Source organism: Phodopus roborovskii, unplaced genomic scaffold (assembly GCF_943737965.1).
Source record: "Phodopus roborovskii unplaced genomic scaffold, PHOROB, whole genome shotgun sequence".
NCBI lineage: Eukaryota > Metazoa > Chordata > Mammalia > Rodentia > Cricetidae > Phodopus > Phodopus roborovskii.
Window position 1 is genome coordinate 25,511,160 of NW_026126540.1, and position 21,476 is coordinate 25,532,635.

At 44.6% G+C, this 21,476-nt stretch overlaps 1 protein-coding gene across 1 annotated transcript; it reads left to right on the forward strand.

The window, feature by feature from the left end:
* The first annotated feature begins 11,262 nt into the window (after window positions 1-11,262).
* Window positions 11,263-14,917, forward strand: S100a10 (S100 calcium binding protein A10). The gene is made up of 2 exons (XM_051199042.1): window positions 11,263-11,439; window positions 14,529-14,917. The coding sequence occupies exons 1-2, from the start codon at window positions 11,308-11,310 to the stop codon at window positions 14,688-14,690; spliced, it is 294 nt and encodes a 97-aa protein (XP_051054999.1). The 5' UTR covers window positions 11,263-11,307; the 3' UTR covers window positions 14,691-14,917.
* The last annotated feature ends 6,559 nt before the right edge of the window (window positions 14,918-21,476 follow it).

A 21,476-nucleotide genomic window follows, 5' to 3' on the forward strand; every position in this document is an offset into this window, starting at 1 on the left:
ACACCATGACCAAAAGCAGATTGGGGAGGAAAGAGTTTATTTGGCTTATGTTCCCATATCATTGCTTATTATTGAAGGAAGTTATGGCAGCAATCTGGTGGCAGTTACTGATGCAGAGGCCATGGAAGAGTGCTGCTTACTGGCTTGTTCTTTAAGATTTGTTCAGACAGCTTTCTTATTACACCAAGGACCATCAGCTGAGGGATGGTACCACCCACAATGGCCATCCCCCAGCAATCATTGATTAAGAAAATGCCCTACAGGTTTGCCTCCAGCCTGCATCTTATGGAGGAGTTTTCTTAGTTGAGGTTTCCTCCTCCTAGAAGATACTAGTTCGTGTCAAGCTGACATAAAACTATCTAGCACAGCTCATCAGGTCAGTGAATTTTCTGTCTTGGTCATTGGTATATTTTTAGTAGCCAAATGACTGTGTGAATGAATAGGTCACTCTGTACATATCTAATAGATTATAATCATTCACATTTGCATCTTTCCTGCCATAGGAAGTGGTGATTTCTAGTCTTGAGCTAAGAGGACTTCTGGAGGACTGGCAATGTGGCTCAATGGTTAATAGACATTGTAGCTCTTTCAGAGAACAGGAGTTAATCCCTAGCCAGCATTCACTCAAGCCAGCTCACAAACATCTATAACTCCAGCTTCAGAGCATGCAACATCTTCTGACCTGTGCAGGGACCTACACACATATGACATACACTCACAATGGCACACATACATACACATGAAAAATAAGTCTTTTTTTTTAAATGAGAGAACTATATATATTAAAAAAAAAAAAGCCAGTAACACTAGTCTTGGATTCTTCCATTTTAAGATAGAGATAAGTTGTGTAGCCTTGGCTAAGTCCCTTCCACACCTTTGGTAGTGGCAAACAGCCCAGCCTGTTTTTTTTTTTTTTTTTTTTTTTTTTTTTTTTTAGCTGCACTTCTTGCAAAGTAGAAGATCACACAGAAGAGCTGGGACCTGTTGAGAGTGAGCTGGACAACTTCTTATTCAGTAGGTGCCTCTTGGTCTTGCCCTGGGCACTAGGAGATGGACCCATCCCATTTTACCCACAAGGAAACTCTGTCTAGCTGTGGTGGTGTGCCTAGAGCACAGTGCACACAGTGTTAAGTAGGAGAGTTGCTCACTTCCTGTTTACATTCTTCAGTGGCTTCTCATTACCTTAGAAACAAGCTCCTACTTCCTAAACAGGTGCCAACAAAGGCACTAGTGTCCTGGGGACTCTGAACTTTAAGAACTTTGCATTTTTCCCATGCCCCTGCGGCAGTTACTGGAATCAATGCACTCCTGAGTCCATACCAACACCTGCTTTTTCCTCCTATCTTCCCCCATCAAAAACATGCTTATTTGCTACAGCTCTTTTAAGAGCCACATACAGCAAACTCACAAAAAGATGCATATAAAGTAACCATGTGGGCAAAGGTATTTGTTCAAAATTTGTCCTTTTATACCTTAGGTGATTTATTATTTGTGATAGTGTAATAATTAGAAATAGCTATTATTTTGGGGTACACTGTTACATTCATATTTATTTAGATAATTTTCTTTTCTTTTCCTTTTTTGTTTTGCCAGAAAAAAAGTCTTTGACCAGGTCGGCATAACTGAAGTGCCCTGCAGGACTGTTATGACACCTCCAAGAGCATTAAAATTGACAGATAAAATTTCTTCAGCTATGATTTATGCATACCTTGTCTCTGGGTAGACAGAATGTTCAGGTAGGCTGCACAGGTTTCTGCATGGTATAGAGCACAACCTAGCATACATGATGAAACAGTATAATTTCCAGGTCCTATGAACACTTCATCCCATCAGTGTCTAGTATGGATTGGTCAATGACTTTGTGCTGCCAAAAATACCAGCACTCAGAAGACCATCTCTCTACTCACTCAGGTTAAGTTATAACAAATAACCTCCCTAAGTCTTATGTCTTTCTTACCCACATAACTGAACCAGTGATGGGTTCCTGGTCAACAAGTAGCTTTCTGACATATAGTGATTTGAGGACCTAGGCTCTTCCCAGCTGTGGCTTTTCTATCTCTAGAGCCTTGAGTCCTAGCAGACATAAACAAAAAGCACCTTTGCTGCCTGAGTCTGGAAATGACTCACATCACTTGCAATCTCACTCTGTGGATGACTAGTCACATAGTCCCAGTTGGATACAAAAGAGGTGCTAGAAACATAATCCCAGGCTAAGTGGCCATTTCCCAGAAACAGTCCTACTGTGTGGAAAAGAAACAGACATTTCTAGTGGATAACCCAACACCTCTGTGCTCCAGCCACAAATTCAAAATGGCCAAGAGCCTCTGGAAACCAGGTTTTATTACTATGTCTCATGGAGAAGGAGGAAGGATGTCTAGTTTTGCCTTAGTATTAGAGCAACTCCCCTGCTGCTAGCATTCTGCACACTCGAAGGTACCTCAAGCCTGGTGGGCAACTTGTAAATGGCCTCCTCTTCATTCCTGGGACCACACTGCATTCAGCCCTCCTCCCCCCATTCCTCCAGTGCCATTCAGTTAACTGCTCTCTGCTCATCTCCCCATCATTGCTTGCCCCAACTCCATCCGTTACTGAGCAGCTCCAGCTCAGGAGCTGGTCTCTGCTCCAATCAACTTTTACTAGGGAAGCAGGACTGGCCTCACTTAACCCATGTGGTTGACAAGACATAGCCATCTTTTGCAGAAAGAACTTGGCTGGGATCACTTTTCCTGGAGAGGAGTGTTTTGGTTTGTTTTTGACTGCCTCACTATGTAGTTCAGGCAGGCCTCAAAGGCACAATCTTCTTGCCTTTCAAGTACTGGGATTATCAACATGCATCACCACACCCAGCTTCCTAAAGATTCATAATCCTCAGAAGCTTCATTGACCTATCAGTACACAGTGTGGCTTAGAACCTCCATGGATGGGGGAGGGCAGGTCAGTGAGGGAACATTTGCAACCTTCTCTATCCTGCTGGCCCTGTTCAGCATGTACCCTCAGCATTCACACAGTTACAAAACCTTTGAGGGTCTGCACACACCAGGGCTTCAGAATCCTAAAGTCCTCTAGCAAATTGAGGAAAACAGATGCTAACTGAATGAAAAGGGGACCAGTGAGTGAGTGAACATGATACTCTTGATGAACAGTGGCCCAGAAAAGCAAATGTAACTCAGTAGCAGAGGGCTTACCAAGCATGTGAGAATCCCTGGGTTCAATCTCCACCACCTCAGAAGCAGAGAGGGGTAGAGAGAGGAGGAATGTTGTAGAACAAAAAGAGAATGCTACCGGTTTTTAAAATCAGTATAATCATAATTGTATAAAGACTAGAAAGAAATACACGAAAATGTTTATCCTTTGGTTTGTACATTTATAAATAAATTTACTTATGGTTTTAGTTGCTATGTTTTCCAAGCCCGCTACAAAAGGAATATGATGCTTGAGTCACAGGATGGCTCAGAGAGTGAAGGCACTTGCTGTGCAAGCCTGATGATCTGAGTTCATTCTCCAAATCCCACAGAACCAGAAAAGGACCAGCTCCTAAAAACTGTGGTCTGGTACACATGCAAGTAGGGATGCACACATGCACACAGACGCAGGCACATAATAATTTCAAGAAAACATTCATTTAACACAATGAGCTGTATAAATTTTTAAAAGGTTGTAACTTAAAAAAAAGACTTATTTATTTATTTGTTATGTACACAATGTTCTGTCCCCATGTGTATCCCTGGAGGCCAGAAGAGGGCACCAGATCTCATTATGGATGGTTGTGAGACATCATATGGTTACTGGGAATTGAACTCAAGCATCTGGAAGAGCAGCTAGTGCTCTGAGCCATTTCTCCAGCCCCAGGTTGTAATGTTTTTACAGTTTAAAGAGTTACAGTGACAGCTAGACAATTTGTTGAATTCCTATCAAATGCTGCTTCCTCCATGAATCAGATTGTTCCAGGGATCTTAGAAGCCACTCTCCAACATTCTTGTAAATACTGCAATTGCTGGGAATTATGCTTACTATCTCCCCAGAAAAGTTGGGGTTCTTTGAGAGAACAGGAAGGGTTCTTGCATCTCTGAATCCTCAGGGCCTAGCACACACTGGGCATTTTAAGGCTTGTGGCCCAGCTGAAGAAAGCCAGTGAGTAGGAATACCATAAATCCAATTGTATCTTCCTTGGGACCAGAGAGAAGGGGCAGGATTTCCTCCACTCTCTCCTGGTATGGATGGCCTGGGGCCTCAGAGGCCTCTAGGAAGATTTGGAAGAACTGTCCTCTTGAAGAGCCAGAGCTGAAGTTTAGGAGACCCTGGAGAAAAGAGAGCTGAACCAAGTTGGATTTTCCTGACCCCAGGCAAGACTGTCACGTGGTGGCTTTTAGAGGATTCCCTGATTCTGTTCATTCCTTTGGAATCTCTCATCCATCCAGGACTTCCTCTGGGAGCAGGGGAAACCCCAGCACTAGAGGCTGGGCTGTGTCGCCAATAGTTGATAGTAGTCTGTATTTAACCCCAAACCACAATTAAAATAAGTAGGGGTGGGTGAGTGAAAACCCGGTTTTCTCCAAATATCTTCCAGTAATGTCTTCCAAACAGCTTTTCAGGCTAAGAAGAGTCAAGAAGGAGGCCCTGAAACTGCTTTTAGCCATGCCTACAGTACTGACACTCAAGGTACAATTTCTACCTGGAAAGGTGAACCCTTTTCCAAGAGCTCTGAGGTGCCCCTGAAGCAGACAGAGCTAAGAGCACCCACCAAAGCCCGGCAGGAGCTCAGGGGCCTAGCTTCTGTGCTTAACCTTGAAGACCCCAGGACCGACCTCCAGACCAGTTCCAAGAGCAAACTAGGTGGCCTATTTTGAGAGCTGCCCAGGTCTTTAGGGCGCCAAGCATTCCTCCTAGACATTTAGAAAATGATTTCTAAACCTGTAGGTTCTGGTAGAACCGCTTGGCTCTGGGTCTGGGCCAGTGTGCCCCGCCCCAGGACGGCTGGATTCTTATTTCTACACTCACCCACTTTCTAAAAACTAAACCCGAGAGGAAGGGCATGGCCCTGGGTGGGGATGTCCTGAAATATTCAAGACTAAGACTAAGAGCATTTCTGCTCTCCAGGACGTTTACAATAGGACTGTCCTTGGGGACCAGCTAGGTTCCTCTTTCAGGAGAGCAGAGTGGGAAGGGTGTGTGTGTGTGTGTGTGTGTGTGGAGAGAGAGAGAGAGAGAGAGAGAGAGAGAGAGAGAGAGAGAGAGAGGCGGCTGGGGGAGGCAGGAAGGGAGGAGCCGGTGGGGAGCGCTGCTGCCTGCCCTCCAGGCTCCTCCCGCTCTGGGGCGCCTCCACCCTTTGCACCCGCCCCGCATACAAAGACGCCTGGCCTTCAGTGCTGCCTCATAGCTGTGTGTCTGACTCTCCCAAACGATTGCTGTGCCTCGGGGCCCAGGTGAGTCCTGCACCCCACACCTGCCCGTGGGGAACCCCATACCCGCTTGATCGGGACTCCAGCCCGGTTTTGCGATGCGGCGCGTCCATTGGGCCTGGGTGGGGCCACCCTCGGGTTCTCAGACACCCCCAGACCCGCTGGCGGCGGAGGCGCTGCTTGTCTGCAGCTACCCCACCCTGGCGTTTGGGCCGCTGTTCCTCTGACCTCCTCCCTTTTGGAGTACTGTTCTTCACTCTTACCTTTCTTACTTTGTAACTAGTCTAACTAGTCTTAAGACTTATCTAGAGTTAAGCAGACTCCGCTCTCTCTCTGTCCCAGCGGCGATGTTCCTCGCAGCTTTGGCTCCAGGCAGACCTCAGTCCAGATGTTCTTAGGCTCCTTTCCACACCAGTGCTGCCTTAACCAATCACACCAGGGAGCACTACTAGCAGCTTGACAGCTGGGGAATTTCCTTCCAGTGCAAGTTGCAAGTTGGAGGGGAAGGATCTTAGGGCTCAGGGGGGCCCTTCTATTTGTTGTCATGAATAAGTGCTGGGGTGAGAGGGAGTGAGGCGGATTTTTCTCTACCAAGTTTCCTTCTCGCTATTGTATTAAATAAAGGGAACCAGAAAGAGGTGGAGTGAGAGCTGGCTTGGTGAAGAATCTTCAGTCCCGGATTAATTAATTTGGTGTGGTGCTGTGAGATGGATGTTCATTAGTACCTACTTCACGGCCTGAGCTTGGCCACAGAAATGACCTCTTTTCCAGACCTGCCTGGGAGGACTCTGGAGATTTGTTGAGAGGATGGCAAGGCAAATAGAAAAGTAACAGATCAGCAAAAATCCCAGAGGCAAATTCTGAAACCCACTAACCCACCTCCCTTCATTCTCCCACTCCCACCCTAGGGAAGCTAGACTCTGCAGGGTGGGGTTAGCTCAGAGTTACAGGATTCTCTTAGTGATCTGAGGCCTGTGACTCAGCTGTGAGAGCATGGGTGCGGCCTGCTGGTTGATACTCTGGATGGTTTGGACAGAATGCTCCCTGAAGGAAAAGAGGAACTGTGCCATCTTCCAGGGCAGTTTCCAAGGGGAAATGAGTCACACTCAACTGGCCACCAACCTGAAGGAGGGGCTTCTTGACTGAGCTGCCTGGGAGGGTAGTAATTAGACTCCCAGGACGGTGACAAGACCGTTGATCAGCAGGCCTCAGATTCACTGGGATTTGCTTCTCTGCTTAAGAGGTTTGCAGCATGTTTTCCCCCCTGAAGCTTGCATTTCAGCTTCCAGGAGTGGATTTTTACCTCTTAGACTTCAATCACGGTGGAAACGCCCAGCAGAGAGCTTGTCCTTCAATGTGTTTCAGCAAATTGCAATGCAAACGGGAGTGCCAGGGGCTGGAACATGGACAAGTTCATGAAACTCACCAAGACCTCATTACTCCAGTCCTCCCCACAGATTCCTAGCAATGTCGTTTAATCATCCTTTCTACATGGCATAGATGCTCCTGACAGCTAAAGGGGTCTTTCTTGATGGTGGCCTTTGATCCAGCACTCAGAGATTACATTTCAGGGCGTTTTGGTCTGCTTGGCACAGAGCAGATATTTGGGTTCACTTTGATGTCTGGGTGATCTGTTCCCTGTCTTCCTGGACACAACATGAGATGGGCCCTTGTCCTCTTATGCTTGGCCTCTGGCCAGCCTCGTCACTCCAGTGTGGTCAGGCCCTGGGCTGGGTGGGGCTGAAGCAGGATGCCTCCCTGCTTTCAACTGACAGCTCAAGAGAGAGATATTTTTTGAGCACTAAGCTGAGATTCCTTGGACACAGTCCATACATTTATGCATAGCTAAAGAAAACAATGGGATTCTTTCAGAATTATAAAATATAAATTAATGTTCACAGTGCTGGGAAAAGTTGGACTGAAGTATGGGCTGTGCCTTAAGTCTCCAAATTTCTCAGGATCGGCAACTTAGGAATCATACATCAAAAGCAAAAGGAAGCAAAATGCTTAGAGCCTGTGTGAGGCTCTAGTTCTCCAGGAAGGGGGTCGGGGAGGGAAGGAGGGAGAAAGAAGTGGGAAAGGAAGGAGGGAGGGAAGGAGGAAGGACAGAAGGAGGGAGTGAGTAGAGGAAGGGTGGATTTCATTTCAAAGACAATATTCAGGACTTTCTACCCCTTCAACTAAATAATTCCCACATGTCACTGTAGCTATTGTTGTTTGGTTTTGGCTGAATCATGACTGTGCCTCACAGAAAAATGAGTGTTCTTGGTTGGGTTAGAGTAGGTTTCTCAGTTCTTTCTTCCTATTGAATTGCATCTGGAACTTTCTTTTGCATGTCATGTCTGTAGTAAGCAAGTTTTATTTGGTGAGAGAACCTGAGCCAAAATACATTATTTTAAACTCACTCCTTTTCCAATCATACTTTAAGGGTCAGATTCAAGAACATCCTCTGGGTTCAATTAAAAAAGGAAAAGAAAGAAAGAAGGAAGGAAAGATGGATTCTTCAAATTTCTTTAAACAAAAGAACAGAAACTCTAAATGTTTTAAAATAATGAATGTTTATATTCACTCACACCCTAATTAATTCTGGGTGGCTTCAAGAAAAGTATAATTTAGGTAAAATACAGATGAATAAAGTAAATCAGGCCTCCAGCCTCTGAGATTTATAGCCTAGACCCAGGCATAGGTCCAGGACAGACATTTGGGATTGTTCAGGGCTCAGGAAGAGGGACTCCTTCCTGCCTTCTGCCCCTCCCAGAAAGACCAATGGACAGAATGACAGCATTGTTGGTGCCTATCCTCATAAGTGAGGTGTGTAAGAGAAACAAAAAACCCTACTTGTTTTCTGCAGAGAGAGACAGTTGAGACCCATTGCTCAAGCTAACATGTGAAGGGCATAAACACATAAAACGGTTCAAGGAAAGAGGTCTGTCCTGGGAGCCAGTGAGGCAGTGGGAAGAGTGAGAAATGAAAACAAGAAAAAGAGCAGGAGTGAGAAGCGTGGCCTCTGACCAGACCTGCTTAGCAGGACACACATTTTTTTCTTTCCCTTGTGTTTGGAATGTGCTCTCTGTACCCTGCCATGCCATTCATAGGTGAACCCTGTTCAGGCCCCTTTCCCCGCCCTTCCCAGAACTCATCTCCTCTAGCTGCTGAACTCTGAGCTGCAAAGCTATCAGCTGTCTAAGGAAACTCTTATCTGTGTCTCAGCTACTTTGAACCATCCATTTAACAAATGGTATTTAGCCATCTCTCAATTGAAGCAGAGTAATATGTGGTTCTGGACCAAGGCAGCTGTAGGGCCAAGGCAGATTGGGTTGCCATCAGATTGTGCATACCAGGTATGGGATGGAGTGTCAGGGTCACAGAACAGAGTCCCCTACTTCTCAGTCTGAGTCCCAAGGCCCTTGTGACAAAGTATTACCCAAGTAGAAGGGGAAGACTCAGCCCATCCGGAGTGGAGTCTGTGGGTTGTTCGGTGGCATGGAGGTGCCAGATTCAGGTTCCTGAAAAGCTCGCACTCTAGTAAATGATTATGGAGCTGTCTGTAGTAAGCTTTGTAATACGAGCCCCACCCAAACAGTGGTGGTGAGGTTGGGACCACTTCACCGGAGAAGGACTGTATGGTTCATTCATCCAATGGAGCAGCATTATCACATTCTCCTTTGTCTCACTTTTTTGATTTGTTGTTTTGATTCTTGAGGCAGGGTCTATATAGCCAAGACTGGCCTAGAAGGCTATTTTTCCTGTTTAGCTCCATCACACCCCTTAGTGCTGGGTTCATAATTCTTGGGACTGCTCCTACCACACCTGGATCCTTTGCCTTATTTTAAAACTTTCTCCAGAACAATTCCTTGTTTGTAGCCCTCTGGTATCTCCTGTGAAATTCAACTATTTTCCCTTTCTGGCCAGCTCCTATCTCTGTACTCTTACTGCAGGTCTCTTGAACAAGCAGAGAGCCACTTAGTTCACTGGTGTGCGGAACAAAACAGCTAGGGGAGACAGGAAGGAAGGAAGGACCAAAGGGCAGACATGGAGCTTCAGGGAGGGACTCTGCCATTTCATAACCAGCTGGGTAAGGAAGGAAGGAAGGAGTAGACCGACCTCAGACCTGAGCACCTGCTCTTGGCTAAGGCAGCTTGACCTCACCCTCCTGAAGAGAATAGAATGCTCAAATGAGGCTGGAACCTCCTTGGCTATCAACTCGCATTTCCGGGGAGAATTAATTTGACCTGTTTTTCTATTTGGGGGATCCCTATCCTGCCCATTCCTCTTCCTTCTCTGGCTCTGCAATACACTTTCCTGATGCCTGTGAGGAAAGTACAATGGGTGTCCACCCAGTTCTAACATCTGGGATGTCATTTGGAATCTTTGCCTTCAGGCAAGGTCAGAGAGCTCTTGTGGGGATGGACATTTTAAACTTCCCTTGTGCCTGGCTCCTTTCCTGGATTGTTGAAGGGCTGAGGCAGCATCAATCCAGGCAAGGCAGACTCCAGCTAAGCTTTCTGGGAGTGAGGAGGTGGGGCAGATCTGAACAGTATATGGCGAGAGGAAAAAAGGAGTGGCTCTTCTGAATTTCATGGCATTAGACACCTTGAAGTGTAAACTTGTTGCTATTCAAGCTGCATGAATCATGCCAGATCTTGATTGACAGTGTTCTCAGAAGTGACATTTTCTGTTGCTGGTTCGTCTACTTTCTTGGAGATGAAGAGGAAAAAGTTACAATCCTTAAATCTAACTTTTCAACGCTAGCCTTCCACACTACAACTTTGATTTTTGTAAAAGATAATACTTAGAAGCCAGGCCTATTGGCTCAGACCTGTAATACCAGCTACTCGGGAGGCAGAGGCACGAGGATCTCAAGTTAAGACCATCCTGGGCAACTTAGTGCCACCCTGTCTCAAAATAAAAAGTGAAAAGAGAGCCGGGGGATGTAGTTCCGTGATAGGAGATGGGCATGACTCGAGTGAGGTTCTAGGGGATCTGTACTGAACAGGCATCTGTCAGCAGCAGGAATGGTTGCTCTTCAGTAGGAGAAGCCACCAACCTCTCCCTCCGTCTGTACTCAAAACTATATATGGACACTGAGCTCCATTAGGCGGTCTTGACTGAACATTTGCCCTGGTTCATTATACCAACATGCAGTGACCTAACAATTCCTTTCCTCTCTTTAAACTCCTCATTAGGAAAGGGCCTTGCTCTCTCACTGTATCCCAGCTCATGAGGAAAACAGTGTGTAGTCTTACCAAAAACATATCCAGCTCCCAAAGGAGCCTGTACACCCTCTTACCTGTTCCTTCCCTGCTGAACGTGATAATGAATTTATGAAGCTTGTCCTCAGGCAGGGCAGCTGCACTGACTGCCAGAGGACAAGTTCAGAGGGTTAGCAGAGTATACATTTCCAGCAGACACATCCATCTGTAAGCACATTTCTAATCTCTGAAATTGGGTTGGTCCAGGTTCCTATGCCATGCGTGACAGGATGGAGTTTCTGTGTTATCCAGGCTGGACTCATGGCTTGTTGGATTTCAGCCATTTCTGAGAGTCGCATTTTCAGTGCCAAGGGAAATAAGGAAACATCATCTTTCACCCAGCGTTTTCCAGACAAGGGGCAGCCCTTGTCTTGCTTTTCCAGAAAGTTAGACCTTCTCATCTTGATTAGGAACCATGCAGAGTAGCTGACAGCCAGGCAAATCCTACATTCTAAGGTCCAATACCTGAAGTGTCTATTGCCACCAGCAAAAGACCTCAAACAGGGCCTGAGATTGATTGAATTTTGTTGGAAAGGTGATTATACCTATTTTATTCTTTCCAATCACCGTCTATAGACTTTCAGCATATAATTTAAAGGTTAAGACAAACCCTTTTTCTTTTCGTCCTTTAACAGGTTTCAACAGACCTCTTCGAGATGCCGTCTCAGATGGAGCATGCCATGGAAACCATGATGCTTACATTTCACAGATTTGCTGGGGACAAAGACTACTTAACAAAGGAGGACCTCAGAGTGCTCATGGAAAGGGAGTTCCCTGGGTTTTTGGAAGTAAGTGTGGAGAGTCTCAGAACCAGACATAAAAATCTTTACCTTGTCCTTCCTGTGCTCCCATCCCTGTAGGCTCTCTACTTGGAAGTGTTTCATTCGTTTATTTAGTAGACAGTGCTAGGATAGCACAGTGGCAGCAAAGTGGAAAAGACTCCACCTCAATATGCAGATGAAAATATCCACACCCACTGGAACAACCGGAGGGAAAAGATTTGTCAGAAGGGTGTCTGTCAAGGAGCAGGGGGTGCCACACCTCTGGTCTCTAATACTAATGATAGCAGTTCCACATTCTTTTCATATGCCACTTGAACAACTTGAATCTCTTTTGTGTGTGGGTGTGAGCTGCATGTTGACCCTAGGGTCCCATTCATGTGAAGCCAGGGTTCTACTGGAAACTTCCCTTTACTTAAATCTTCTTAAAACCCTAGTCACAAAAAGATTTTTCTTCTTTTTCCAGCTCCAACCCATAAAGAGATCATGTTAATTGTTGGCTGAATCAGGGGGAAATGCCACTCCAGAAATAATTGCCTTATACAGTGAAAATGTCAACTTAGGAGCCTAGAAGCATGGTCAGACTGAATAGTCCCTGAAGACCAGGACTCCTCAGATATGCCATTTAAGACAATACGTCAACTAGGCATAGTTGTCTTTTGACTTTGCGGGTTCTTAAGAGACAGCTGTTGAATTTAATGTCACCTGAGACAAAACGTTGCTTGACACAATCCCATCTTTTCCTGAAAAGAGAGGATGATTCTTGTACTGGGTGTTTAATAATGCATTAGTTTCTGAAAGGTAAAGGGAAATGATGGTAAAAGGCTGGATCTAGCCTCTTGACATCTACCTGATAAATATCACATTATCCAAGGCCCTGGCTCTTACACTAATAAACACAGTGCTTTGGAGAAGACTGTTTTTACACATCGTCATCATTGGTTAAATAAGTGGCCTGACCACTCCCGAGCTGCAGTCACCCCAGTGCTGTCAGTGAGCTGGAATGTACAGTTCCTCTGTTGGCATAAAGCACTGTGATGCAGTCCCAGGCAAGAGCTCAGAAGATCTAGCTGTGGGCTAACAATAGAGTTGGTTCCACTCTCTAATCCTGGATCCCTCCTCTCCAAATTGAGAGCGCTGAACACAATTATCTGCATGTCCACTTTTAACTTGCTATGATCTTCTAGACAAGCATAAAGTGCAAGAACAAAATGTGTTCATTGTAGGCCAGCCCATCACATCTACAGAGGCATTCTCAACACAGAGCCTTTCATGCTCAAGGCTTTGTGACATGAGAAACATAAAGAATATTTGCAATGGGGTGTGCTAAACACAGCAGAATAGCTTATTACAGGCACAGACAGGGTCATAAATCTAGACACATACCCCCTGCATTTTGTTTCTAAAGTAGATGGCTTATGTCATCCAAATTTCACTCATTCTGACCACAGCCAGGAAGCAGGGGGTGAGGCCAGAATTAACTACATAGAGCAGGTTTCAGCTGATAGTTTAGGGTAGGAGTTTGCAGTCCTACCCTACCATTAGACAATATGACTCCTTTACCATAAAGATCTTTAAGTGCAATTTGCAAGTATCTAGCACACTTAAAATATTGGAGGTCAGCTCCCCCATGAATTATGCAGGCATTGGAATTTGTAAGTACTTTGTGCCCTTTAACCACCTCTGCTGCATTAGAGGTTATTTCCCTCTCTGAGATAACAGGGGCCTATAGGAGTAACCACACTTTTGCATTTTTAATCAGTATGGCAGCAAAAGAGATAATCAAGCTAAGCACCACTGAAACAAGATAAAAGTCAAGGCATCTGCCTAGCCTTTCCCTGCCCCACGCATTCAGGCTATGCATGAAGGAGTTTATGATCCTGTCATACAAATTCATTTGAGTGTGGGTGTAAAGACCAAAGTTTGATATTAGTTATCGTATCTCAATCACTCTCTGCTTTTATTTATTTTAACATTTCTTTATTTTGTGTGTGTACCATAGCAAGCATGTGGAGGTCAGACAAAAACTTGGAAAAGTACCATCTCTTTCCTTCATGTGGGCTACAGGGATCTAGCTTAGATCACCAAACATAGCAAAAAGTAGCCTTACCCACTGAACTATCTCACAGGCCAATCACATTTTTTTGAAATAAAGTCTCTCACTGAACCTGGACCTGGTCAACGTGGCTAGACTGGCTGGCCAGCAAGCCTCATGCACCTTTCTGTTTCTGTCTGCCTGTTGTGGGGATCCCAGGAGTGCATTGTTGCACCAGCTTTTGTGTGGGTGCTTTGGATCCAAACTCAGGCTCTCATGCTGGCACCTTGTCAACTGAGTTATCCTCCCTGCCACACACACTTGTTTTGAAACTTGTCCAATGTATAACATTCAAGGACAAGAATACCAATGACAAGAATATGATGGCATGGGTTTACCAACTCGAAGAATGGAAAGAGGGCCGGGGGCATGTAACTAGCATGCAGAGGCCCTGGTTTCAGTCCATGAGGAGTGGAAAGCATCCTAAAGAGGGCACTCACATCCAAACTCATCTATTCGTCGTTGATATGTGAAGACAAACTAAACTGTGTGATGGACTCCGGCTACACAGCTAATATGATAGATACGACGCACACTTGCTGGGTCCCAGCTGTGGGAAGGAAAAAAAGAGGTTTCTGTGTCTGCTCTAAAGCTAAAGCCCCGTGTCTTCATTAGCACCTGCTTAGAACAGACACAACAGTGACCTGAAAATTACTCCTAGAGTAACCTGAGGCAGTTTCTTCATGGAGAGTTCCCTGTTTAAGGACCATGCTATCAGGAATGAATTATTTTTTTTAAAGTCTGAAGTAGAAAATAGTAATGTTGGTTCTTAGGCACAATCTAAATATGACATTCCTGAAAGGGGATTTCCCCTCTCCCCCCAAAAAAGAAGCCATGCTGATGAGTTAAATGGACCTAAGACAAGAGTGTAAATACTTGAGAGAATAAGCTTATGCACATGGTTGTTTGGATCAGATAAGCTATAGTTGTCTACATCATTAATTGACATTGTTTTCCTTTGTGCATTCCTTCTTTTTTTATTCTGTCTATTTATTTACTTTAGAATCAAAAGGACCCCCTGGCTGTGGACAAAATAATGAAGGACCTGGACCAGTGTAGAGATGGCAAAGTGGGCTTCCAGAGCTTTCTGTCGCTGGTTGCAGGGCTCATCATTGCATGCAATGACTATTTTGTAGTACACATGAAGCAGAAGGGGAAGAAGTAAGCCACACGGAGCCCTGGTCCTCCTTCCCACAGGGTCCCTTGAGGAACCTGCCTCACTGCTCCTGAGGAGCAGATCAGGACCCTCAGGAAATGTGCAAATAACATCCAACTCCAATTCGACAAGCAGAGAAAGAAAAATTAATTCAGTGACAAAGAAGCTTTGGGTTTTTATATTGCTTGCATCCTGCTGCCCTGCCCTCAATAAAGAGAGTCTTTTTTTTTTTTAAAGTTCTGAATTTAAGGTGGTGTGTTTGTTGTTCCTTCTAAAATGCTTCCTCCCTGCTTCTTTGGCTCACGAAGAGTCAGCCTGGCCTTTGGCAGCCAGCACACAGTAGGGCTGTCTCGTAGAACCAGCAAAATGAGAACACACTCTCCACTCAGGCTTGGAATTTGCTTTTCCTATTGCTCATGAAGCTATGTCTATATGAGAAACCAAAACACAGTGTTACAAGTGGGCTTTTCAAGAACATTCTAATTCAGTAACTCTTCAGCAAAGTCTTAGCCATTTAAATGAGTGCCATTGTAGCCGGCACCTTGGATACCTGAGATGTTTAAACCCATTTTCTCATTGCAAAACTACAGCAAAATCTAGGGCCAACATAAGCTTATCAGAAAATGAGCCAAAGGAGGAAGGGTTATAACATGACACTTCAGTGATAAAATCCCAACAACAGTGATCTAGTTAACTCCCAGATGTGAAGAAGTATGCTAGGTGTGACATAGATACACTGCATGGATTTTGGATGAAAATCAAGTAACAGTAGTGATGCTGACGAATAATACAATGTTTTCCCTAGTCTTTGGTATGCTTTTTATGAGCTTTGGTACACACATTGCATATTATATGCTTATTAATGGAGAGATAATATATGAATTCCATGAACTGATGCACTAAACTGTTGAATTAACTGCATCAACAACAATGGAAACACTTAAAACATTTTTCTTTGAAACAGGCCACACTTTCCCAGACTGGCCTCAAATGTGTTATTTGAAGTGGTAAGTAGCTGAGAGTAAGCTTGAACTCCTTATCCTTCTGTCTCTCCCTCCTAAGTGTTGGGATTACAGGTACATACCATGCCCAGAAAAAGTCACTTTTAGTATTGGACACATCAATGTCATTCCAGGGAAAACTTCCAATGTAATTATAGAAGAAAGCTCAGTACAAACTCATCCACCTTTGTATGGAAAAAATGATAAAGAAAACAGGATAGTTCAAAGCTAGCATTAGAGAAAAATCTGTCTTAAAGACAAGAGTAAAATTGCAACATTTTGCCCCCATAATCAGGTAAATAAGGTACGAAAAGTCATAGCTTTGCATAGGATTATATCAGCAGGCTTACCAAGGCAGCTGGCTAAGGAGTTTAGACTGACCCCAGAAATGACTGTGTTTGCTTCTGGGTCAGAAAGCTGCCCACTGAACTGAGAAGCCATTGCTAGACCCGGCGAATCCAGGACCTTACAGCCAATGGAGTAGCCCACACAGACAACAGATGCCTTTTGCCCTGCACCCTTTTGTATATGACTTGGTCCCATATCCAAGCTTCAATCAACAAAGCTCTAACTTAAAGGGAGTCAGAAATAGAGTTTGATCTTTATCAGACCCTGCACACTTGTGTTGGCTTGCAGATCCACCCTGTCTGTCACAGTGAAGGAAATAAAGCCTAATGGTTGCTTTTCAAAGTGCTTTGAGTCCACTTAGGTCTAGCTATGGATGGAGGCACCAGGCCCCACTAATGTTTGCTAGTCTAGACACTCCTACCTACCCTAGAAATTAGAGTAAAAAATTATTTTACTCTATCTACATATTTTTTTTTTTTACATCCCAAACCCCAGTTTAACCTCCTTCCTCCCCAGTACCTTCCCCTACCCCACCCCCATCTAGTCCTCTTCAGGAAAGAGTAGGCCTCAAATTGATGTCAATCAGCCATATTATATCAAGCTGCAGTGAGACTAGGCACCTCCTCTTCTATCAAGGCTGGATGAGGCAACCCAAAAGAAGGAAAGGGTCCCCAAAACCAGTAAAAGAGTCAGAGACAGCCTCTGCTCCCACTGTTAGGAACCCACACGAACACCAAGCTACACAACTATTCAGAGGGCCAAACATTAAACCAAACTCAGGGAGATCTCAAGAGGGGGAGGATGGATTGTAAGCAAGAGGGGTCAAGGACACAACAAGAAACCCACAGAATCAACTAACTTGGGCTCATAGGGATTCATGGAGACTGAACCCACAACCGGGGATCCTGCCTAGATTAAAAAAACTACTAATGACCAAGTGTGCCTAACAACCTGCAGACATGGCAAGTTCATGCCTCTAACAAGCTTTAAAATAAATAGGTTGTAAAACATAGAGATAAACCCACGTGACTTTGTGGAGAAATAGACAATGCAAGGGGCAGGCAATGATATGATTGCACGCTAGTGATTGCTCAGACAATGAGAAACATGATGGAGGGTCCTGTGTTCAAGTATTTAAGAACTTTTTTTGTCCTCCTCTGCAAGATCTCGCCAGTGTATCTCTATTAGAGTCACCCAACTTTGCAGGGTTGTGAAATAAACTGCCTCACTTTTGCTACTCTGAGTCTCCAGTGCTTATTACTAGGTAGGTTTATTGGGAGGGGGGCTGCCTTCATTCTTTATAATAATGGCCATCTTTAAAAAAATATTTTTATTATATATATATATATATATATATATATATATATATATATATATATGACCATTTGCCAGGATATATTTCTGTTTACCATGTGTATGATTCTGGGGGCTAGAAAAAGGCATCAGATCTCCTAGAACTAGGGTTACAGATGGTTTTGAGCTGTCATATGGGTTCTGGGAATTGAATCAGGGTCATCTAGAAGAGCATCAAACATTCTTAACCATTGAGGCATCTCTTCAGCCCCAGTGAAAACTTCCAATGTGGAGATTAAAGAAACAATGACTTTGAGGAGAAGAGACCCTAATAAGTAAGGTCTTTCATGGCCATAGACAATAGAGAAATCAACTGGCCCATCACAGTGGAGAAAGACTCTCTCTTCCATGGGAATTTGTGTCAGTACAGACTTACCACTTGGGTTTCTCTGCCTCTTGGGGAAACTGCCTTTAGTGAGCATGGTTAGTGGTCAATCCACAAGTGGGAAGGTAAGATTAACACAAGATGATGAGCATGTGCCCAGATAACCCAATCCATGAAAAACATGCATGCTGTCAGGGGTGTCCAACCTTTTAACATTGCAGCATGATACTACTGTCATCTACATCATACTCAAAAACAGTGCAATCAAGTTTTTAAAAAGTCACAAAAAATATCCTCACAGTGTTTATAATGTTGTGTTGGGCTGCATTCTTAGCCCTCCGGGGCTGCATGTGGCCAACAGCTGGACACTCCTACCAGTGCAGGCTTTTTACTCACAACAGAACAAGAGCTATCCCAGCAGGAGAAAGAAGTCAGGATGAGGAAAGGAATCCTAAATAACATCTGCTCTTCACAGTGGGTGTGTAGACTTGGGGGAAGCAGTGTGTTCTTCCCAGCAGATTCCCCCACACTCTGGCTGGCATTCAGAGAGGTTCCTGTTGCCAGAGAGGTTCAGGATGGGTGTGCCCATGTGTGTTGAAGGGAGGGCTACACCACCTTTCTTACTTTAGCCCCATTGGTCAGTATGTTTACTGGGAGGCTAGCACAAGGAAAGTAAGAGCAGCATTTATGGTGTGAAACACTACATGGCTGTTTGTGCCAACCAAAACAGAGTTCCCACAATCTGACCTGCTGAGACAGCCAGCTAAGCTTTGGGGCTCGCAGCCTAACAGCTCCCAGAAGGCAAAGCTGTAACTCTGCCAAGCACCAAGAAGAGCAACCAGCTGGAAAATTCCACTCATTCTACTACATGACTGAATGGTAAATTGGAGCCCATCCTCTCCACACCCAGTTGTAAAGGAGAAACAGACAGCAGTGCAGAAAGTCCTTTTCAAACACACTGGAGAGCTGATCCTGGAAACCAGCCAGCTAATGCTCTCTCTCAAACCTGCTCCCTTGTGTACGTCCCACACACCAGCCAACAGTCTATACTTTGGTCTTTTCCTCCCGAGTCAGAAATACTGAGGACAAGACTGTAACCTTTGTTCTCAAATTGACTAAGTACTTTATCCAGCTCTTAACTCCAGAGAGAAGTAGAGGATAGAAATTCACATACTTGGCACTATGTGAGTGGCACTAGGCAAAGTTCTGTGGCAGAGGCAGAGGAGCAGATGGCCACAGCAGCTGCTGAAGATTGTGATCTAAGCTGCAAGATAATAGATAAAGCAGACAAAAAGTTTAATAAAACACAACAGAGACTGGCAAAGATGACAAGTGATGGTTACTCTGGGTCACTGTTGTCAGGAATGTAAGCTATGCAGCCTTTGAACATGCAAAAGTTGGTAAAATGGGATCCTTTAATTCTGTGGCCCTTTGATGCACTTTCTTTGATCCAGTATTTCTTATTTGGGGACTTTATTTTAGTAAAGTAAGGAAAGACACTAAATTCGTAGACAAAACACAAAAAGAGGAACATGGTATGCACTTGCTCATATATGGATTTTAGACCTAGAGCAAAGGATCACCAGCCTATAATTCACACCACCAGAGGAACTAGGATACAAGGTGGATTCTAAAAGATTCATATAAGGTCCTTCACAGAAGGGCGAAGGGACAAGTTCTCCAGAGCACATGGGGAGTGGGGGGGGCTGTGAGTGGAGAGGGAACTAGGAGAAAGAGAAAGGGAGGAGAGGAAAGCACGTGGGACTAAGAAGATTGAGTCAGAAGAGGAACAGAAGACAAAAAAGAGAAAGATATAGATAGATAGATAGATGGATGGATGGATGGATGGATGGATGGATAGATAGATAGATAGATAGATAGATAGATAGATAGATAGAGAGAGAGAGAGAACATAAAAGAGGGTGCCATTATAGGTTTGAAGAGAAAACTGAACCTAAAGAAATGTCCAGAGACCTACAAGACTGCCACCAACTAACAATCTGAGCAATAGTGGAAAGGCTACCATAAATGCCCTTCCCTGATAATGAGATCAACGACTAACTTATCCACCATCTTGGAGCCCTCATCTAGTACCTGTTGGAAACAGAAGCAAACACCCACAACTAAACACTGAGTAGAACTAGAATCCAGATGCAGAGAGGGAGGACAAGACCAGGCTGCAGAAACACATAGAGACAGCTGACCTGAACAAGGAGGAGCTAATGGGTCCCCAGACTGATAGCTGGGAAGCCAGCATGGGACTGACTCAGGCCCCCCTGAATATGGGTCTCAGCCAGAAGGACTGAGCAGTCTAAGGGACCTCAGACAGTGGAGCCAGGATGTATCCCTGGTGCACAAAAGATCTTTGTGGGCATATCCCCCATGGAGGGGGCCTAGAGACAGGAGAGAAGTCCTAGTCCCTACTTCAAATGACTTGACAGATTTAGATGACCCCTCCTGGATGGCATCACCCTACATGTGGAGTGGGGGGGGATGGCAGGGGAAGGTGGCAGGGGTGCATGTGAGGAGGGGAGAAAGGGAAAGAGGGAGGGAGGGAGGGAGGGAGGGAGAGGGAACTGGGATCGACATGTAAAATAAAAATTAAAAAAAGTTCATAGACAAAGATATTTGATCCAGCAGGACTTAGAATAGGCATAACCTGATTCATGATATAACCCAATTTTAGGTGAAAACCATGACTTTGAAAATATTAAATGAAATGGAGATGTGTCTATACCAAGTAAAACAGGCTGTAAAATTAGTTTATAGTAGGATTGCTTTAATTTGAAAGGTGTGTGCTTGTTCTTGCTCATGCACACATGAACTGCGAAGACTAGAGGAGGCACATCTAAGTTTTCTTTCCATGGTAGGTGTTGCTGGCGGAGGGGAGTGTCATAGCCATAAATATATTTGGCATTATTTTAATTTTCTTTCTATATATACTGCTTTGTCATCTAACTTTTCTGCAGTAATTCTATTTTTCCAATATGGGAAGCAAAAACTCCAAAATAATGTATCTTGAACACCATGTGTTGCAGGCATGATTTCATATGCCTGAAATTTCAACACTCTGAGAGGCTAAGGTAGGAGGACTGCCATGAGTTCAAGGTCAGCCTGAATACATGGCAAGGCCCTGTCTCCAAAGTAAGCCATCAAGGGTTGGCGCTTGGTGTGATTGGGACATGCTTGTCTTTCTAGCACTAGGGGAGGTAGAGTAAGAGGAACAGAAATCCACCTGCCTCTGCCTCCCAAGTGCTGGGATTAACTAGGCATGCACCATCACTGCCCAACACTCATCTGGCTTTTTATCAAGACCTGCAGATTGGCTGAAGAGTAGCTTGTCCACAGGACTGTAGCTATTGAACAATATTTTTAATGTGTGAATTCAAGAAAAATATGAAAAGAGGTTGTGTAAAAGTGATATTGGTCACATTAGCAGTGGGTTTTCTTAAATGCAGTGGCATCATCCTGCCAATGGGGTAGAAAAATGATTTCCATTAAGTCTCTGGACAGGGAACTTGGGGAGGTCAATGCAAAGCCTTATTTGCCTTGTTATTCAGAGCCACACAGAGATTGGCAGTCATTTCATGCCTGCTGCTTTCCAATCTCTGTGGCTCCACCCTTTGGCCTCTTTTAATCTTGTCCATCACAGCCTAGTGAGCAGCAGATTGCTTAGCCTCCAGCCTGCTCTTCTAGAAGGGACAGATGATTCAGCTTTGGATGCTACTCAATGATGTGCCACTGTGATATACCAGGGTGAGTCAGTCT